At 44.2% G+C, this 18,604-nt stretch overlaps 1 protein-coding gene across 2 annotated transcripts in view; it reads left to right on the top strand.

The window, feature by feature from the left end:
* The window catches only part of AMFR (autocrine motility factor receptor), a 28,902-nt gene that overhangs the window by 6,521 nt on the left and 3,777 nt on the right, over positions 1-18,604 (top strand). For both annotated transcript variants that reach the window (XM_083851862.1, XM_083851863.1), the window contains exons 5-12: positions 3,384-3,424; positions 3,940-4,072; positions 4,620-4,753; positions 6,404-6,514; positions 9,054-9,244; positions 10,845-10,948; positions 12,921-13,055; positions 14,128-14,211. In XM_083851862.1, the coding sequence (XP_083707988.1) occupies positions 3,384-3,424; positions 3,940-4,072; positions 4,620-4,753; positions 6,404-6,514; positions 9,054-9,244; positions 10,845-10,948; positions 12,921-13,055; positions 14,128-14,211 (933 nt within the window). The remainder of the gene's footprint in view (positions 1-3,383; positions 3,425-3,939; positions 4,073-4,619; positions 4,754-6,403; positions 6,515-9,053; positions 9,245-10,844; positions 10,949-12,920; positions 13,056-14,127; positions 14,212-18,604) is intronic.

Here is an 18,604-nt window from a genome sequence, read left to right as displayed (position 1 = left end):
CAGTCTGTCTCTAATAGCTGGGGTCTCATTAATGGTGCATCTCTTATCTTGGCTCGGCAGAAGGATGTATCTGCCTTGTACCCGCCTGGGGCAGGTTTATCAGGGAGGGTCACGGTTCTGAAGTGTTGCCTCCTTGGCTCTGAACAGTGTCGTGGTGGACGTGTTTTGGGCTGCAGGATAGGGGCCAGGTGTTTGTTCCAGTGGGGTCTGTTCTGTCTGCTTATTAATAAAGGAGAGCATAAGTGCGTGGTCCTCAACCAAGCTGTAGGTGTGCAGCAGAGGAGGTTTATGGAGAATGTGTAGGAAAAGGTCTCCTGGGGTTTGAGGCCATTTGGAGTTGAGGTTTGCTGCTGGGTTTGATAGCCACAGGTTGACTCTGGAAAGCTGCCTGATCGTTCACTGACCTCACTTATACTTTGGCCTCTGCAGTACCCAAAAGCAATGAGCTCCAGGTCTCGCTCTGCTTTGTGTACGCAAATGAGCCCTTCTAGTTGTTGTGGCTCACCTCCCTGATAACGGCCCTGGCTGTTTTCTCATAGTTCGTGATGAAATACGGCACAGAAGCATTCCCTCTTGACTCCTCGTCACGTTGTTTGCAATTTTATAGACCTTTCACCTGTTCCCCTTCTGATTCTCCTTCCAGCAGAAGAAATCTAGTCTGTTTAATCTTTCCTTGTATGAAATTGTCCAACCTTGTCCTTTCCTGCACCTTTTTTAATACGGGTGACCACAAGGAGTTCCCTTGGTTTCAGTAGCCAGCACTCATGTAAACGGAGTAAAGCACCGAGGCTTCTTTCTGTACAGGTACTAGCAGTGACACCTCGTGGTCCTCGAGCTCTCAGCAAAAAGGCATCAAAGCCTGAAGGCTGAAATGTTTTCTTGGTGGTGGCTTGTGTGACGCTGTTCGAGAGGGACCCTGCCAAACGTGTTCCATTAGTGTGTGTTTAATTACATTAAGTTGCATTAAGCTATTCATCTCTCTCCGGACTCTGCAAGCATTGATTTTTAGCTTGATGCCTGAGGGTTTTCAGTAGAGCAATAAGGATGTTTTCCTTGGGTTTTAGCTAGGCATCCCCTTGTTTCGTAGTGTTTGTCAGCGTTTTCCTTCCTGCAAAGGGCGGATGTGAAATGTGGAAGTGCCCAGAGAAGGCTGAATAAGGATAGTCTGGTTGTTTCTTCTTTTTCTGTGTGTGAACACTGAGGATTGTTTTGCTTTAATGTAGTATGCTACTGGAGAATTACAGTTTAGTAATGACCATCCTGTCCCTCTTTGCACCTTTTTTATTTCAAGAAACGATTTCTCCATTCCTGCAGCAAATGTACTCTGATCCAGTTCTGTATGTCTCAGTTAAGCCCGTATAATTAATAATAGTGATGTTCAGATCTCGGCATCATACCTTCCAGATAACAGTGTATTTTTCTGCCTAACTTCTCGTCCCACACCCATCATCTTACTGCCTCCCAGCTGCATGTTCTCGTACAGGACCTGCCAGCTGCCTCCTCCGGCGCAGCGTCCCCAGGGGACAGGAGTGTGAGCAGCGAAGCAGTTTCATCAGGGCAGAGCGAGAGCTGTGTGAGTGTCGTCACTGACGGCGTCCTGCCATGCGCTTAGACCTCAGGCCGCCCAGTTGTGTAACTGGTGATGCAACGTTACGCGCTCTGCGAAGTATCTCAGCGTGCTGAAAGACGTTTCTAGAAACAGCGGAGGAACTGCAGACCATCGCCGTGACCCAGTCCTTGTTGTTCTGGTGCTGATGCTCTCGCTGCCTCGGCACTAACCGGTATAAATCATGTCTTGGCAACAAAACAGTGAGCTAAAGGGGAGTATTGAAATTCCATGCATTCCAAATCCTGGCTTACATTTTAACCTCTCTGAAAAGTTTCAGAGTTGGAGTCTTCAGCTTTCTACCTGACAGATGTCTTCCTTATTGGAGACGATGCCACGTAGGCTGGTTTGTGCTCAATGCCATATCCATCCAGCAGCTCGGGTTCTGTTTTACCACTTGCATGGTTAGAATTTGGACGTATTTACTTTTTTCCGTGGTCTGCTCAAAGCTTCTCTGTAGCCAGAAACCTCCTGAGAACAAAGCGCAGCCTCTTTCTGTTACCCACAGACGGGGTAACGGAGACAGGAGGGGGTCTCGGGACGTTCCCCACAGGAGCAGCTGGTGTGTTGATTGAGATTTTAATGAAAGATGTTTGTCGTGAGAACAGAACAGGGTGCTAGGTGACTTGCTGTTACATTCTTGGTTGTTTCTGTTATTTGAATGATTTGAGTGTCTCATCCTGAAGCCCTTACTAGGACAAAAGATTACTGGTGTGATAGGCACAGAAAAAAAATATTTTAAAGCCACCTAGTAAATAGTTGGCAGATATGCCGGATGTTACTGAGGGTTAAATATGCTTAGAGAAGCATTTTAAGAACACTTTTTGCAAATGGAAAAAGTATTCAGAACAACTGTTTTGGTGCTATACCAGGAAGGTAGCGTTTCTGACTGTTTTTCCGTGACTGTTTAATGCTTATGCTGAAGGTATGCCATCAGGCAGCTTTAGAGAAGTGGTTTGCAGTTGCTCCTTACAAATCCTTTGCATCTTGGTGTCCCTTGGCAGTTGCTAGCCATGGGGTGGCATGGGCAGTCTGCAGGGGGCCTGTCCTGCCTGATCTCTCACTGGGATGGTACAGCAAAGGGAGGGGACGCTGGGGGCCAGACAGGTAGGACAGAGAGAGAGGTGATCTAGAAACCTCTACAGAGGTCTAGAAACACACCTTTGTGGTGACTTGTCTTCAGACTTCTGGTCTGCTTACACTTTCTGATGCGCTCAGGTTTTTTCTCTGTGCTCAGCCTAGAGAAGTAAGTATCGCTGGAGAGAGAAGTTATTTACCCGCTGTTCACATCTTAGCAAAAGGGGGGAAATGACTTGAAAGTGCTTCTCTGGTTCTTCCTCCAATTGCTGCTGCTGTCTGGTTCAGCATTTTCTTTAGTGGTGGGACGAGGAGGGGCCTGCTGCCCTCACCAGGAGGTAATTGGTGGGATTGTGGTATCGACGCCGAGTGATGAGAATTGGAAATGATAATGTCACATAAATGGGGGGAAAAAGAGAGGCTTAGAGGCTGTGATGCTCGTGGCTGCTCTGTGAGCACTGTGTGTTTGAGCTCTGCAAGGATCAATTTCTTCTCTTGGTGGAAGAAATTTAAATTTATGTATAATCTTCATGTTTGGTACAGGTATATTGCGCACATGCAGTCATCTGTAATGACCGTTGTTTCACAGGAATTTGTTCAGCCGCACTAAATGCGTTGTGTTTGAGCCCTCAGCCCCTGCCTCAGTACCACTGCCCCTGCCAGGATGTTGTTAACGTGTCATTTTTTTCCTCTTTTGCAGTCTTTGCTTGTGACAGTCAGAACTGCTCACGTGATTTTACGGTGAGTAGCCCGTGTTTTCCGTGATGGTTGTTCAAGAAGGTGTACACGGCGTGTGCATTTAAGAGCTGTGTGTAGTTAACTTGCTGAATTGCAAATGTATATTTGGAGATGGGCAAAGGCAGTTAACTTCTGCCCCTACTGCTTTTTAAATACAATTTCTGCAATGGATGGATAGCTTTAGTGGGTGCTCATAGTACTGTGCTAAGGTATGGATTAAAACGGGCTGGCGCTGCTGTTTGGGGATTGATTTATGCTATTTCATGTCATCTTACTGGTTTTCTTTTAAGATCCTGATCTCTGTAACTTTTGCTTTAAGGAAGTAGCATGCATGTGTTATCTGTAAGGCACATGTAGGACATGATGAGGGCAGAACCTCTTTGTTCTGGTCACCATTGGCCTTCCAGGTCTGTCATGAAGCTCCAAAATCTTGCCTGAGAAGCACTTCAGAAGCTGAAAAATGTGGGTCTTCAATTAATGAAAAACATAAAATAATGTTACTGTCTCTGCTCTCACAGATACGTAATTCATCTCTGGGATCTCAACCATGAAGGAACATGGGAAGGCAAAGGCACTTATGTGTACTACACGGATTTTGTCATGGAGCTGACCCTGCTTTCGCTAGACTTGATGCATCACATTCATATGCTGGTATGAAATATTGGAGATAGTGTTGAGCAAATAGACTTGCCTTAAAATAAAGAGTGTTGGGTATATGCATTTTAAATATATATAATTACTGTTTTGCTTATTTTATGAACCAACCATAGAAAAGTCTTTAAATTAAGAGGAAAATGTAGTGCAGGGGGTTCTGTCATTATTTCCTCCTGTTCAGTTTGAAGTCCTCGCAAATAACTTTGTTATGGAGTATTAACTACTGCATAATTACCTATTTAATAGGTGTTTAATTAGCTCTGTTATTGAGTAATCAGACAATTATTTTCACTGGTAGCAGTGGATGTTAAAATGAATGACACTTGAATACAGTTTATCCTCGTTACAAATGGTGTACTGCTCATGTTTGAGGATGTAAAGAGCAGCAGCTCCTGTGAACAAGTGTGGTTAGTTTGGACTCAAGTACTGGTTTCTTGAAATCTTTTTCACTTAAGAGCTGATGCAGTTTCTTGTGGCTGTCTCCTGGTTCCCACAGTGTTTGTTTCTAATCACTTTTCTCTCTTTTCTCCTTTCTTTCCCAAAGCTGTTTGGCAACATCTGGCTGTCAATGGCAAGCCTGGTGATTTTTATGCAGCTGCGCTACCTGTTTCACGAGGTTCAACGAAGAATTCGGAGGCACAAGAACTACCTGCGTGTGGTCGGAAACATGGAGGCTAGGTGAGCTTCTTACTTGCTCTGGGGTACTGATTTTTATCTTGTATAGAGAATCCCCATCAAGAAGTTGGGGTTCCCTTGTGTTGCTTTGAAACACGATGACGTGTTGTGATCTGGAGAGATACGGTCTTCCAAATCCAACTCTTAAATCTTCACAGTCTTGGGATACGTAGGAGTGACTTTATAAAAGCAGTATGTCAGGTAACAAGTATTGGTCACAAGTGAACTCCCCTGTCCAGTATTTCTTCTCTTCTCCCTTGTCTACTGCCCTAAGCAGTAGGGGTGGCGCAAGCTCTGCAGAGCTCTGCCTGGTTCAGTTGTCACATATTGACTTTGGCTGGGATAGAAATAAATGCTTTTAATTTCCTTAGGCCATGCCATTCAGTTACTGCCTGAAATTTAATCAAAATATTAATTTAAAAAAATCTGTTCAGCTCTAAGTATGAGTTTATTAAACCTGAAAACAACTCCAAACTAGTTCTGTACATGGAGTGGAGCTGAGAACCCCTCAAGATTACTTTAGGCTATCCCTCTGTACTCTGGCAGTGTAGAGAAATGGAGAGGCCTGCTAAAACCTCGGGTTGTGCCAGGTGCTTCTGCATCTCCAATACAGTGTTTTCATAGCTCAACTGTGTCCTTAGTATTAATGGGAGCAGCAGGGAGTTTTTCTGTATGTTGCTGTGCTGTTTTCATTGTAGACTTCAGTGGATTCGACCAGCTCTGGTGCCTGCTGCTGTACTTAGGTGGAGAAGACTGACTTCTCTGGAGATTCCCAAGGTTTTCTTTGTGAAAGGTCATTTAGTGGCTGTAATAGCAGGCTAAGAGCTGCAGAACAAATTCATCCCCAGTGCATTTTTTCTTTGCAGTAAGATGCAATTGCTAAACTCCTCGAAGTTTCTCACAAAGATGTTTGAATTGCAAGTGTCTTATCTGAGACATCTTATCTGAGTGATTTAACACGGTTTTGTCATCCTGATTGTCCTGGAAGAACCACAGTCTAGCTTCTTGCTGAAGCTGTCAGTGGAAGCTGGCTTCATGCATTTGTGTAGTTGGTTTTCACATATTCCACATTAGCAGTACTGTGAAATATATATAATGTATAATATATATAATACTGTTATAACACTCACCTCTATACTGTCTGTTTTGGGGTATTACGTAGTACCTCCTTGCATGGCACTGTAGTTCAAAATATGTGATATTTTAATTCAAAGACAAGTGGGGGTTGGTAAAATCTGAGGGCAAAATCAGTCAGACCATAAATACTTACGATCCCGAGAAGGCATCTTAATGGGTACAGCTATTAAAATTCACTTAGAAAAATGATGTAAGCCAAATCTATACAGGTTATAACTTGAGGTTCTCTACCTAATGATCGTACTCCTTGGAAGATAATAAGTCAAAGCTATTTGAACTTAGGACATACTCAGAGATGTGCCAAAAATGTCTGTAAGAAGGCATGGAAGGGACGTGTATGAGAAACTTCCTTTGCAGCATGAGTTCTGGTTATGGAAAAGATAGATATTCTGGCACACCTCATCCAAGGGAAAGTTAATGTGGAGATTAAGGTTTTCTCAGTGCAAGATTCTGTACACAGGAGGCTGTGCTGAGATGGGGTAATCATTATTTCTGTCTCTTCCTTGTTCTTTGCAGGTTTGCAGTTGCAACACCAGAGGAGCTTGCAGTCAATAATGACGACTGTGCCATTTGCTGGGACTCCATGCAGTCTGCACGTAAACTCCCTTGTGGCCATCTCTTCCACAAGTAGGTTCCTGGGGCTGGGGAGAGTGGAACTGACTGTGGAAAGGAAGGGTTATGTGGGCATGTCTGAAAGTTACAGCAGGTTGACAACCAACCAGTTGTTGGCAAAGCTGAGATTGCTTCCTGCATGGGCTCACTTGGTCTGCTTCTAATTACAAAGTGAAGGTCACGTTCACTTCTGTCATTTTCCTGTTCTAGTTGTTTCGCTTGGTCCATTCTGTTTCCCCTCAGACTAACAAGCATGTGTCTTCTCAGCTGATAGGCAGATAATGATAAAATACGTTATCTCAATTGCAAGTCTGTACCCTGCTTTGCTGTGTAAATGCTAGGTAAAACAGACTTTTTTTCCACCTTTAGTTTATCCCAGGCTTCGCTTCTTCCATAAAGGTGTGTTGGTTTTCAGGTGATGAAGAAAAATAGTTAGACCCCTCTGTGCTTTTCAGATACCAACTTTAAAGAGAAAACCAGGAAATATTTTTCTGTATAGCACATCCAGACATGGTGATGAATGCTCGAGGATGCTTGTGAAGGCCAGGTCTGATTATGTGGTTCTGTGGGGCAGTGAGTTCACAGGGCTGTGAAGGAGGTTAAACAGACTAGCTCAAGAGGTCCCCAGGTGACTGGAACTGGGAAGCTCTTGACCAGAGGAATGATCTGCATCCTGTTTCTTGCACTCACTCAGCAGTGAACCACAGTAGATGCTTGTGAAGGCAGGGTGCACCTTAGATGCACCTTTTCTTAGATCTTTTGTAGCAGCACTTACATTTTTACATTTGTGCTTAGTGACAAAAGAAGATACGGGGCTCAAATCAGGAATTTCTGAAGTGCCTGGTGGTTAATGTGCACGGTCAGTTAAATTTTCCCTGTGGTGTCATGTGAGCAGATTCCTTTCCGCAAATAGCTTTTTACTTTTCTGGTAGCTGTCAGAGCAGAGGTTATAAGCTGTGTGCTAATTTGTTGTCATTTGTGACAAACCTTGCCATAAATATTTATCTGTGTTCCAAGAAGTCTCTAATGAGATAATTTGCCTCAGTAGCAGAGACTCCTCTTGCAGTGCTACTGAATCATATGAATATTTAATCACCTCCTGAGCACTTGAGAAGCCCAGGGTCTCCTCTTCAGAAAGTTGTTTTCTCTGTCTAAAATGACCCATCTGCCTCTCTTCTGAATAAGTTCCCTTACCTCCTTGGTGTATTTAGGGAGGGAACGTATTGAAGCGAATGACTTAGGCTTGCATATAAAATAGGTATAATTAATAACCCTATATACAACCTAAAAAAGGCTTCTCTTCTCACAAAAGCCTGGTGATTTTGCCAACAGGCTAAACATGGAGCTTTTGTGTCCATTCTCAATGTCATGTGAATTCTGTCACAGCCATGTATTTGGAGTAGAAGATGGCAGGGATGATTCACATTGCTGAGATCGTTAATATGGAGATAAACAGCTGAAGTTTAATGGGAGTGGGTGTCTCAATCGTTTAGGCTTTGTAGAAACTCTCTCTTTCTTTTAGGAAGCACTCAGACAGTTTCAAAACGGCTGTTGCCCTGAAACCTTGCCAGCCTGACCTGGTTTTAGCCATCCTGCTGGAGGTGATCAAGCCCTGCTGCAGCACAAGATGGGTACAGCACCTCCTGGCCGACAGCAAACCCTTTGGCTGGGTGCTGGTGCGGGCGGGAATTGTCCCTGGGGCTTCCAGCACCTCGGTGGCTGGGTTTATTTGACCATTTTTTGATCGTTTTTTGTGTCTCATTTCCAAAATGCTTTGAGATCTCCTGCTGGAAAAACAAAAGAAAACCAACACACCCTCCAAGTGTGAAATATGTGTTGTAGTCCTGAAATGTGTTCAGTTCTGTGAAATTCAGTCTTCCATGCTGAAAATCTGGTTTTACGTGCAAAAAAAATACCTCAGTTGGGTCATACCAGTCTGAATCAAAAAGTAGGCACAGCTCTGAGTGTTGAAACCTGCATTTCAAACGCTTCTCACTTTCTGCAAGACAGTGAATGCTCAGAATTAGGTGAGCATTGCCATGGCACAGCACTGGTTTATATTTACCTGTTGAGAAAGTGCCCCGAGTTGTACTCACTTTGGTGGGAGGTGCCCCTGCCCGTGGCAGGGGGTTGGAGTTGGATGAGTTTTAAGGTCCCTTCCGATCCAAACCATTTGAAGAAATATTTGTCCCATTGCTTTATGTCCTTTTTCAGTTGGGGATTGTGAGACAAAAGACACACTTTGTTTTCCCTTCCAGGCAAAACTTGCTCTGAGCTAGAGGGTCAGCAGGCTGGCAGAGCATTGAAGTGTGGCATAAATCTGCAAGCTTGTTTATTAAAAGTGAACACTAGAGTGTTTTCATCTGGAAGAAGTAAGAAGCCTGTGCCAGTTTCAGGAACTCATCAGGTGTATCTCACAAATCATCTCAAAGCAGTTCATGTGTACTTTTTTATGTTCTGCACAAAATACACTACAGCTACTCGATGTACTTCTGATACTGACGTCTTGGAATATTGCTGCAAACTCACTACAATATTACTGTTTTCCTCTCAGCTCATGCCTGCGGTCCTGGCTCGAACAAGATACATCTTGCCCAACCTGCAGAATGTCTCTTAATATCACTGACAGCCATCACGTGAGGGAGGATCACCAAAGGGAAAATCTGGATGAGAACCTGGGCCCTGTGGCAGTAGCAGAAGGCAGACCACGCTTGAACCAGCACAATCACTTCTTCCACTTCGATGGTGGGTTGAGCACATTTGACATCGTCTGCTGTTGCCCAAATAAACGGAGGGAACAGCCTTGCACAGGAGTGAATTCTGTTCATGTTTCTTACTGTTCTTTTGTCTCTGAAGTTGTCCAGAGCTATAGGGATTTCTTGAAAGATTTTGTGCTGATAAGTGCTTCCTTTTCCTTGATTTGTTGCTGTTAACAGTTTCACTGCTGGCATTTATCCGTTGCATGCCATGCTGACCAACAGAACGGGAAACTCCTGTGTCTTGTTTTGCCACCAGGTGGCTGGTTAATCACTGACAGCTGGAAAGGGAGTCTGCGTGGGAGAGTCTAGAAGTCAGCCTTTCCCCTATCCCTGGGTAATGTGAAGTTCTCACAAGTCCATTTGCCACTCAGTTTGCAGTAACCTTGTAGTGGCTGTCAGGTGCAGAAGCTGCTGCTTAGGAGTCCTGTAACTGGAACAGTTGTACATATTGGTTCCAGGGACTTCAGTAGCCTATTACAAGTACTCATAAAACCTGTGTGATTTCAGGCCATGATGAGCTCTGTGTGTGCATTCAAACTTTCTCTGCAAGAGACAATTTATAAGGAATATCTTCATTTTTTATTTTTTTAACAGTTTTGATATCAGCGTGTGCTTGTCTGCCACAGTTTCCTAGGGTTTTGCTGGCAGTCTTGTTGCTTCTCAGTAGGTTTCACTAGTGCAAATATTCATCTCTGGGCTCTGTCTTCGTGGACCTCCTGTTATGTGTGTAGCTGAGATGCTGCAAGCTTGCACAGTGAGCTGTTCTTTGTTTTTGTAGCCTTTAGAAATTGTGGGGGAGCATAATGAGCAGAGAGGGGTCAGGTGTTTCTAAGTATTGAGACCTGCTGATAGCTTCTTGCATGGCTCCCACTTTTGGGGTGTTTTAGGTCTCCAAGAGACATTTATATTTAGAATACCATTCTGTGTTGTGATAGCTGTCCTCCCCAGTGCTCTCCAGTGGCTTGAAGACCCACAAAATTACTGTGAAGACAGGAGGAGAAATTGCATAGCTCAAACCACGCATTTATTTAAATGGAAACGGGGAAGGAGGAGGGAGTCGGCCACATGCCCTACTCTGAGCACGTAACTACAGCAGTCACTTGAAGTTACTCTGTCCCCACATAGTGATATTTTCTCAGTGATGCCAGCCACTTGTTATCTGACCCATTTTGGAACCACTTTGAGCTTGTTTAGAAGCAGGCCTGTTTTTAGTAAAATTGCTGGAGTTATTCATGTGTTCCAGAACTGAATTTCGTTCTGGATTATTTTAACTTTCCCTCTAATGGGGACATTAAAGCAAGAAAATGAGGTGTTTTTGTTTTCTTGATCCTCTTCTAGCCTTGAGATCGTTAAGCCACTGTGACAGTGTGTTTCAAAAGACTGTCCTGTCTGTTGGGAGGCCGGCAGGTACTCACTTACTCCAGCCATCTCCATCTTTGGGAAACCTTACGGATGGATTGCAGTGCAGACCTCCCCCTATGTACCCTGGGGAAATACGATGACTTGAGTTGAATACACGCAGAAGTACTTCACCCGCTTAGAACCTCTTATATTCCTGCTTGATTCCTTGGTGATTTCTTTCTTAGGTTCTCGAATTGCCAGCTGGCTGCCCAGTTTTTCAGTAGAAGTGATGCATACTACAAACATCCTTGGTATTGCACAAGCCAGCAACTCCCAGCTCAATGCTATGGTAAGACTACTTTATTGTTTTGGACCTCAGCCTTCCTATTTGTGCAAGGAGGGAAAGAGTTGCATATAGTTAGAGAACAGAAGGAGGAAGTAAGTCAAAACAGTATTTAGGAGTGGGAAAAGCTTTATTTCATTGAAGCTAGGGCTGTAGGTTGGTTCAGACATGCAAACGCAAAAGGACAGGGCTCGAGGTAAGTAAGTGATGGAGAAAAGTTGCATGTACTTTTGTGGGGTATAGGTATAGACCTTTTCTCAAATTGCTTGGTGTGACTTTAGTTTTTTTTCAGTACTTGGCTTCACTAACAACTTCCAGTAGTGAAGGGTCAGAGTCTGTAACCAGAAAATGTAGTTGTTGGCCAAGTGGCAACTGGTCAACCCCTTTCTCTGTGGTTTTTTTTTTTTGTATTTATTTTTAATAGCACTAAGCTCCAAGATGGCTGTATCTGTTGGAGAGTACTGTCAGTGTGGGATAGGGCTCTCTGTAGCACAGTTGACTTGCTGATTCATGATGATAACAGGAGTGTTGAGGATGAAGTCCCAGGTTTGATGACTTCATGTGTAAACACTCCAGTGTAGAACAAAAAGAGAAGGATATGACATCACGCAATATAAATATATAAGTTCATTTTGTTTGAGAAGTGCCGTTTCCTGTAAGTTCTTCAAGCTGTTGTGTGCCCTTAGTTAATATGTGTTTAGTGAGGTGCCTCTTGAAGGCAGTGAAGTTTTCTGAACATGAGATCTCTCCGTAGCCTTTGCGATTGTTTAAGCCTCAATAGGGTAAGGCCACAAGTTTTAGGGGGCTTGGGGTCGTCAGGGACTTGGAAGGTGTTGGGAGATGATTTAGTGTGTTAAATATGCAGGGACTCTCCATCGAAGGTCAGCTTAGTTTTCTTTTACAGGACAGAGTGACACAAATGGGCTTTTATTAAGGATGAGTAATGATTTCTTATCGCTGTGCGTTATTAAAAGTAGCAACAACTTATACTAAAATCCCTGCTTTAGTAGTTTGCTAACCTGGGCCTTTCTGTTAAAGTGTTACATGTTTTTAATAGAAGATAAGTGAAATTCTTGTGTTACTGAATAAAACCCTAGGGGGATGTTTCAAGGGAAAGACCAGAAGCTGAAATGCTGGGTCAATTGTTTTGGTCACAGATAAGTACAATGGAGAGTTAAGTTTGCTGTAGTTGCGTGTGTTTAAACTCACTGTCAGCTAGTGCACAGTTTTTGCTTTGCTTTCCAAACACCTTCTACTCTGACTTGTGTTGTTCTCAATTTTTCCTTTCTAACTTTCAGCATTAGTTAAAACACAGATTTTAGTATTTAATAAAGCCCGTCTGTCGGACTCTAAAAGCATATTCTTTGTCTGCCCTCTTACTTTTATCTATTTCATTCAGATACCATTTAAGTAACTTGAAATCCAATAACAACAGTGCCCTGACAACTCAGGTTTAATTTGCTTGAGCTTTCAGACTGTATTAAAGCTGGTTTGTAGGCAGGATGGCTGGAGGGAATAGGCGATTAAAGCTTATTCCGCTTGTCCTTGCCATTTTGGGAACCTGTCTGGGACAGAACAGAATGATATTTATATTTTTTAATATTGAGCTAACTTTCGGTCACACCTGAATTTTGTACAGATCTGTATTAAAAGGGCTGTCATAAAATGAGGGTTGGGAAGCTTGTGAAGCTTTTGTGCATCTACAAGCACAAAGGAACAGGAACCTAAATTTTCAGGTCCATGTGATGTCTCCATAGGAGTTGCAGTTTTGCTGCTGGCTTCAATGGAGTCAAAATGCTGCCCTGTAAGTCACTGCCAGCATGGGTTTTCCTTCTTTTATGTTTTTTAATTCATATGTGGGTTATGATACCCTAAATAGCATCTTTGAACTGCTCTTTTTTTTTTTCTTGATAAGATACTTAACCAGCGAACTTCTAATTATCCCTGATACTAACTGTATAAACCTTGCTTTTTCCAGGCTCATCAGATTCAGGAGATGTTCCCTCAGGTTCCTTATCACTTAGTTCTACAGGATCTACAGTTAACCCGCTCCGTAGAGATAACCACCGACAACATCCTAGAAGGGCGCATCCAGGTACCTTTCCCCGCACAGGTAAGTCACCAGACCATGTACCCGAAATGTCTGTCTGTCTTATCACAGAACTGAGCTTTCAGGGGTATGGGATAAGTCAAAGCACTGAATCCAGCTTAGTTTAACGCAATGTTGTTATTCAGATTTTACCTGTATGAAGGTGTTGCAGTCGGAAGAGCCAAACCAGTTTTGGCTGTCTAGTATATGATGTATTTTCACATTGCCATGTCTGACTTAATCAGAATTCCTCACTGTTGTGTCTGATTGAAGTATACACATCCATTCCTTGCCATAGCACTTAGAAGGCCTTTTGATATGTTAGGATAATAGCTGTTGTCTCAGTTAGTTGTGCTTTAGCATTATCCACGTGCAGTACAGGATGCTTTCTTTATGTAGGAAAGCTGGAAACCTGTCACCCATGCGTGCAGGTTGCCCCGATTGATACAATTGGACTGCAGGGTGCATCCAGTGCTTGCCTGTGCAGTCTCAAATATGCTACAGAGTGCCAAATTCTAGTTTAAAAAAAACAACAAAAACTTGGGATTTGTTTTTCCTTTGTTTGAAGCTCTGTAAATGCAGTATATTCAGTCGTGTACCAAAAATATATTGAAAATGTCCTAGCTAGACTAGAGACAAATATTTGTTCAGTTACAGCAGCTCTTCCCCGTTGCTCGTTTGCAGAGCCTTTAGAACATTTCCAGTTGATTTCTCTGCTGACACATAATTGAATTGTACTATTTAGGAAGGTTTTCTGCAAAGAAAGTATACGGCAAAATGATGCCTTGTTCTTAATTAGCGATAGCAGATTTCAGTAAAGCAGTCTGGGGACAAAATTTCTGCTAATAAGAATATTGAATTCTGGTTGTGTGCACATCAGATAGCACTGTTATCTGGAGTGCAGTTCCAGTCTGTGTGTGGGGAAGCAGAGAGAATTCTCTTTCAACACTGCATTCTGTTTATTGCTAACTTATCTGTTTCTAAATTGAACACAACACATGATGTGGCAGAAGGCAGAGTTTGAATGTGTTCAAAGGGCTTGTTTTTGTTTTGTCATTTCACACGCTGTATTAAACCCATGATGTTTGCATTTCAGCGTGCAGAGAACGTTAGACCTGCATTGAACAACCCTGTGGAACGGCACAGTACGGATCAGGAGGATACCGAAACTGTCACGCAGGTAACTTGGCATAAAAATGGCCAAAAAGCACAATTAGAAATTGTATGGACAGAGAAGTGCATTCGGTTCAGTATCAGATCAGGTTGGTGGCCGCCCTCCTTTGCATTTCACAGTCAGGCAACTGAAGTGATGTAATCTCGGATAAGACTTCAGCACGGTGGTCTTGTTTGTAAAGAATTCTTATTTTTCCATCTGAATATGGGAAAACACATCTTTACCATGAGGGTGACAGAGCACTGCACCAGATTGCCCAGAGAGGCTCTGGCGTCTCCTTCTCTGGAGATGTTCAAAACCCTCCTGGATGCCATCCTGTGCAACGTGCACTAGGGGACCCTGCCTGGCAGGGGGGTTGGACCAGATGATCTCCAGAGATCCCTTCTAACCTCAGCCATGCTTTGATTCTGTGTACATTGCTTTTTAGTAAGCTTCTCTTTGTTTCTTCAATGAAAGTGCTCTCAAGTGATGCAAAGAACAGATGATCACGTCTTTGTGTCTGTCAGGCCCACCCCATCTATGGAATGGGGAGAGCAAGACAGCAGACGCTTTGCTCTTCATGTTCCTCTTCCCATTCCCATCCTGTAGGTCTCCAGGGACTTCCCTGAAAATGAGTAGTGTTTCTCTTCTGGGTATAAGAATTGTTCTGTGATCTGGAGGAAGCACTGCAGACCTGGCTAGCTTTGCTGTGAGTGGAGTGGGATGCAAACAGGGCCAAGAGACAGTAGCCCTTTTACATGCAAAGCACAGGAATGACTTTTTGCTTTTCCTCTTGAAGGACTTAAAGCAGCATGGCCTAGCTAAAATGAGACAGGAAGAAGGAAAAAAGCTTGCTAGTAGAGTAAGGTCACACTGTACTTTTGTTTTCCCCGACTGGAGTAACAAAATCGTGAAGTTTTCTGTTCTATGAACCTTTCTTTCAGCTGGGTTAGAAAGAGAGTGGATTTGTAAGGTGGGCTACTTTCTGACCCCTGCACCCTTTAAATAGCCAACCTGCCTCTCGCTTGGCGTTGAAGAGCAGCATTTCCCTCATGAGCAGGGAGCGAGATGGAGGAAGCTGGGCTTTGGTTCTGCAGCTGAGGCTGAAGAAGAGGTGGTGAGGGGTGGGTACAGGTGGTTGATAAAAGCCTGGGGTAGGGGATGCAGAACTGTAGGAATGCAAATCTTGACCTGGATCTAAAATCTCTGGAGTAACTTCTTGAGTTAATTAGAATGTTTTGGTGGCGTTTTCACTGTTCCTCATCAGTAAAATCTGTTTCTACAGTGTTGAGCGAGTTTGTGTTAGCTGGGAACTGGCTTCAGATCCTGCTTGTATGTTTGTGTTGCTGTCCCTTCCTTTCTTCCTGCCTGGCTCTGCCTGTCTCTCTGTCCTGCTACTGAACTTTAAAAACCTGGTAGGAGACTTCAAGCGTGGTGTCCTTGAAGGTGTGCTCTCAAACAGTGACGTGTGCTTGGTGTGAGTTACAGCGAAGACCTTTGTTCAGATGAAGTGTTGTAGTTGGAGCAAACTAAACTTGCTAACTTCAGTGAGCTTTACTGGATGGTTTTTACTGCCCCGAATGGGACTCGCAGGCGAAGGCTGAAGAGGGGGCCTGAGATGGCCATGCGCTGAGGAACTTGCTGCTGGGTGGCGTAGGGGATGTGCCCGTTGCTGCTCTCCCTCTCCTGCCTCCTGCGTGCACGAGGGTCACAGGCCAGTGTCTGAACTGGGCAGCTCAGCCAGTCCCTCTGCTCCAGTTGTTTGTATTTAAGTTGGGGATGTGCAATTAAAGCAAGTAGGCTTGCTGCTAAAGGCTTTGACTTCTTTCTTTTAGACCTGGCTTGCTGCCTGCCCGTTTTGGTCCATGTTTCTCCTTCCTGTTGTATCCATACCATCCTCTGACTGTACTGCGGATGCACTTGGTACGGAAATACCCCTCTGCGGACCTTGCCACAGGAGAGTTGAGCTGGGAGGCCTTTGTGTTTGAACACATTCCCTGGCAGGACAGGAGACGAATGCTTTTCCAAGGATGTGAGGCCAAACTGATTGATCTGTGCCTTTAGCGTTCATTTAGGCTGGCTCAGAAAGCTGACCACCCTTGTTACGTAGCCACAGGGGTCTGCCTGGGAGACAAGCTGCCTCAGCTCCTTTCTGCTGATACTTTTTCTGTTGCTGAGGGGAGACTTGGGAGCTCAGGGCCATCCCCTAGGAAACTCCAGTCTATTTTTCTCTCTCTTCAGTTTTGATTTCAGTTTTTAACCAAGTACTTGGCGTATTACAGACTTTCTTTTTGCCAGGAGAATATTTTGCTATAGTCAGTCAAGCTCTTGTCTGTGTGGAAAGATCTAGCAGCAAACAAGCTACTTCAGCAGATTGCACTTGATTTTTAAGAAGCTTTTTGAATGCAAGAGGGGAGGGACATTAGGAGCCCTCATCATTGCACGTGAGCGAGACTTGCGTTTCCTAATAGTGGAGAAATGTAACTTCACACCTTATGACACAGCCTCCAAGAGAGAACCTGGCAGCTCTAGTTCCTTTGTGTTGCAGCTTTACAGTAGATTTTACAAGCTTTCAATCTTGTCTTTTTTTTTTTTTTTTAAATGAATATGCCCACTGATAGTCTTTGTACATCTTCCAACATCATGGCAAACCTGTTAGGGGAGCTCACGTGCTCAAATAAAAGCACCCTTCTTCATGGCTAAGGTAGGTTTTCCTCTGTTACGTGTTACAACGTAATTCAATCTAGAATTCTAAGATCTTAAGATAGAGATAATGACATCCCCCTCCCTCCCCCCAACATAACTTGTGGTTTTGGGGTGTCAGTGCTGCCATAAGGATAGCTCGGAGACATTTCTGAGCATCAGCACAATACAAATTGTTAAAGGTTTGTAGATAATGCTCTGAACATTGGCTGCTTCTACCAGTGTTGGCCTGTACACTTAATAAGATGCTGTGCACATATTTTTCTCCCGTTGTATATTGAAATGTTAATGCTTCCAGCAGCATGCATAATGCTCGATGTGCTCCCTTTCTATCCCTGTTGTACTTGCCCTCCCTTTTTCTGACTCTGCTGTTAACTCCTTGTAAGAACGGGTCTGTGAGCAGCTATAGCTACTTCTTGCAAGCTTGTATTTTCATGTGCTGAAATGTATTTGAAGATTATCCTTTAAATTTGTGTGTGTGTGTTTATCTGTTAATCCTGAGTGGAGTTTGGGTAGGGCTGTTCAGACCTACCAAGTAAGCTGTCATTATAGGCCTGAAGCTTTCCTGGTGCAGCTGATGCCCCTCCTTGAGAATCCTGCTTATTGTCATTGCTTAAATACTTGGTGGCTCTATGTAGAAACACTTCCAAGGCATCCCATGGTTTTCATGAACTTACTGATTTTATCTTGGAGGAGTAGGTTCTGTAGCATGAAGGTTTCTGCATCTGACACCTGCTCTGATACTGAGGCTTGTCATAACTCCTCCTGCAATTAGTTTTGATCCTTTTCTCTTCAAAACTCCTCAGGGCTCTCTCGTGTTCTTACAGAACAATGCTCAGGGGATCGATTTTGCATCTTTGTAACTTTACAAGAAAGAAGTGTAGTTCCATCTTCTAATGGGGGAAAAATGTGAGCTTATCTGGGCTTTGGCCATAATGAGTACCCTCCTTACTGCCTTACCTGGCCGAGCTCCCCTTTTCCTTGTCGTTGATGGATGTGGTGATGAGAAGCAGCAGTTGGGGTGATCTGTGCCTGCTCTTCTGGAACTGCTGAGGTTGTCCTGGCCCTGGATAAACAGGATCAGATCCTTCAGGGGAGCTTTCCCGTCCTCCCCTCGGTCGAGGCATTGCTTTGAGGCAGGCCAGCAGTATCCCCACCTCATTACCCCAGCATTAATGTGTGCGCTACAGGGAGCCCTCCCGTAAGTTCTGTCTTGGTGGGTGCCCTCTGAAGGCGTTGTGTCAGCGAGCTGGCACTTTGGCGACATCTCTAAGGTTTTGGGGTGACTCAGCTTGCCGTGCACATCATCTGTTAAAATCCGTGCAGTGTACGCCGTGCCCATGCTGCTGGGACTTGAGCAGTGGTCCCCCCTGTGCCCACCTGCCCCGCTGTCGTGGCTCCTGCCGTGGTTGAGAGACCCAAAGCTAGGAGCTGGCTGGGCTAATAGCTCTCTGCTGCATCCTGCTTGTTTCAGAAATCCTCTGGGATACAAAACAATAGCTCAGCTCTCAAGCCTTTCATCAAGGTGATTTGTTTCTTGAAGCTGCCGCGCTCAGCAACATCTTGTTTTCCCTGGCAGAGCTGATCTGTTTGTATGTGACAGGACGTGATCAGGATACACTGCTTCACCTACGCTGCAGTACCGGCGTCATCAGTCATCAGCTCAATTTTCACATTAGTGATGTCTGCCAGCTGTCCAGGGGGAAGAGGTGTATGT

Source organism: Anser anser (genome assembly GCF_964211835.1).
Source record: "Anser anser genome assembly, chromosome: 11".
NCBI classification, from domain to species: domain Eukaryota; kingdom Metazoa; phylum Chordata; class Aves; order Anseriformes; family Anatidae; genus Anser; species Anser anser.
Note: the sequence above shows the minus strand (reverse complement) of the source record. Positions and strands in the feature narration are given on the sequence as shown.